At 41.9% G+C, this 2,140-nt stretch overlaps 1 protein-coding gene across 1 annotated transcript; it reads right to left on the bottom strand.

Moving 5' to 3' along the window:
- Window positions 1–321: 321 nt before the first annotated feature.
- LOC104611962 (dof zinc finger protein DOF5.7-like) lies at window positions 322–2,140 on the bottom strand. The gene is made up of 2 exons (XM_088896490.1): window positions 1,996–2,140; window positions 322–1,884 (listed from the first exon to the last, which is right to left on the bottom strand). The coding sequence occupies exon 2, from the start codon at window positions 1,699–1,701 to the stop codon at window positions 661–663; it is 1,041 nt and encodes a 346-aa protein (XP_088752616.1). The 5' UTR covers window positions 1,702–1,884; window positions 1,996–2,140; the 3' UTR covers window positions 322–660.

The following is a 2,140-nucleotide window of genomic DNA, read 5'->3' as shown; positions in this document are numbered from 1 at the left end:
AACTAGGAGTTGGAGGTAAAAGAATGATATATATATATATATCATGAAAACCACCTTCACCATCATATATATCAAACCACACAAATCGACATCACACTTGTATATACATAATAGTTAGGGACATAGAGAAATGTTATAGATTATAGAGAAATCGTCTCAGAAGCGTATACTTTAGTTTTTGTTTAATGATGAATAAAATATCAGTTTTTATTGCTAATTTGCCGCCATAAATTCATAAACAACGCTGATCCTGTGCCTTTATAGGAACAGAAATCAAAGAAAGAAACGAATTAGAAGAAATAAGAAGATGATGAACAAGTAACTACAATCAGTACTCTTTCCTCCAAAATATCATAAAATAATAATACTATTACTATGAACCACTAATTTTTGCTTCCCCAGATCTTGATGAGCTGCAGCGGAATAAGGCAATAAGCTCCGAGCAAAAGAGGACTAAATGAAGAACAAAGATCGAAGCACCAGATCATAAGGAAAAAACTCCCAGAACAGAAGACAAAAATAAGAACAAAGAAGAGAAGAGAAAGAAGAAAAGAATATTAACAAAGATGGGGTTTTCTAATTCTATCTATTTTCTGGTTGTGTGATCTCTTTTTGTTTTGTTTTCGATCTGAACATATCGACTCTTGTCTCCTTTACTAGCTAAGGCAAAGCACTGTATTGATGCAAATCTGTCCACGCATGAATTCCATTCCAGTTGCCAGTATTATTGTTACTGTTGGCGGTGGTGGTTGGGGTGTAAGAGTTGTCAAAGAACCATTCGGTTGCTGTGATACCAGTGCCACTGACATCGTTCTTTGTTGGAGTGGTAACGCCCGAAACCTCCGATTTGGAGATACCCAGGTTCTGAAACGAAATGGGTTGTGGTTTCTGTACCTGATTTTCGAGTAGAGTTGCAGGAGGAGAAGAAACAACATCACTGTCTTTCTGATTCTCTCCACCAAAAAGCATGGCTAACCTCTGCTGCTGCAACCTCCAGTGCAAATCTTGATTGATATAACTCAAAGACTCGATCGAAGATGCCAGGCTACTGTGAACATTCATGGAACCCATCTCCTGAATGCCCCCACTGAGCTTAAAACTTCCACTCTCTCCTTGTCTACCGAGTGAAGGAATATGGTAATTAAACCCCATTAAAGGCCCTGAGGTTGCAGCCGCCCCGTCGATATCGAAACAAGAAGAATTGGTAGCCGTTGCAGTTGCAGCAATGGTAGATGGCATATGATCTCCATATGATAGAAACTGATTATTAAAAACACTACCTGCTGTTGAAGAATGGAGTCTAGAGAAAGGGAGACCACCACAGAGCTGAAACTCCGTGGATGGAGAGAGCCCATGAAAGAACTTCAGCCCACCTATATCGGACGACGGTGCACCGGAGTCCTTCGGGTCGCCAGAGAGTCTTGAACTCGATTTCCCCCTCTTATTTTTCCGGCAACCACCCCCTATCGGAACGTTGCGCAAGGCGCCTCCTTTGGTCCAGTACCTTCTACATGTCTTACAGAAGTGCCTTGGCTGTGTGAGACTGTAATTGTTGTAGTAGCAAAATTTGGTATTAGACGAATCGCATCGTGGGCATTTCAACGGCTGCTCGGGTGGCCTTAATGATGCGGTCTTGCGCCCTCCGTTCTGGCTCTCGTCGTCTGTCGCTTGCTTTGCCGGAATATTATCTGAAGACATCATGTCTGCCACCGCTATCGGGAGAGGGAGGAGGACCAAGTGATGACAGGGAAACAAAGGCCAAGAGATGGGTGGTGGGTGGTTGTTTGCTGATCTGTTCAATTTCCCCTTGGAGAAGCAAAGAGACCCAATTCATTGGTTTCATGCATGGAGTTGAGAGACAAAGAGCAGTTTTCTGCTTGTGATCTTCATCAAAGAGGGGGACTCGATCAGGAATGGAAAAAATAAATTTGTCTTGAGATGGATATATTACTTGGATTTGATAGAATAAATAAACATGGAGAAGAGAGAGTTTACCAGGAAAAACAAGTCTATATATATATAGACTATGAGAGAGAGAGAGATCTGATCCTGAACTGGTAGACTGGCGAGATCCAGAACCAGAATGACAACAAAACAAAAGCAGATTAGGTGGAAGTATGGGTAGGTGTTTGATGAGGGG

The sequence above is a fragment of the Nelumbo nucifera genome, chromosome 1 (assembly GCF_055504915.1).
Source record: "Nelumbo nucifera cultivar China Antique chromosome 1, China Antique-T2T, whole genome shotgun sequence".
Taxonomy (NCBI): Eukaryota; Viridiplantae; Streptophyta; class Magnoliopsida; order Proteales; family Nelumbonaceae; genus Nelumbo; species Nelumbo nucifera.
The sequence above is the reverse complement of the archived record's forward strand: the minus strand, read 5'-3'. Positions and strand labels throughout refer to the sequence as shown.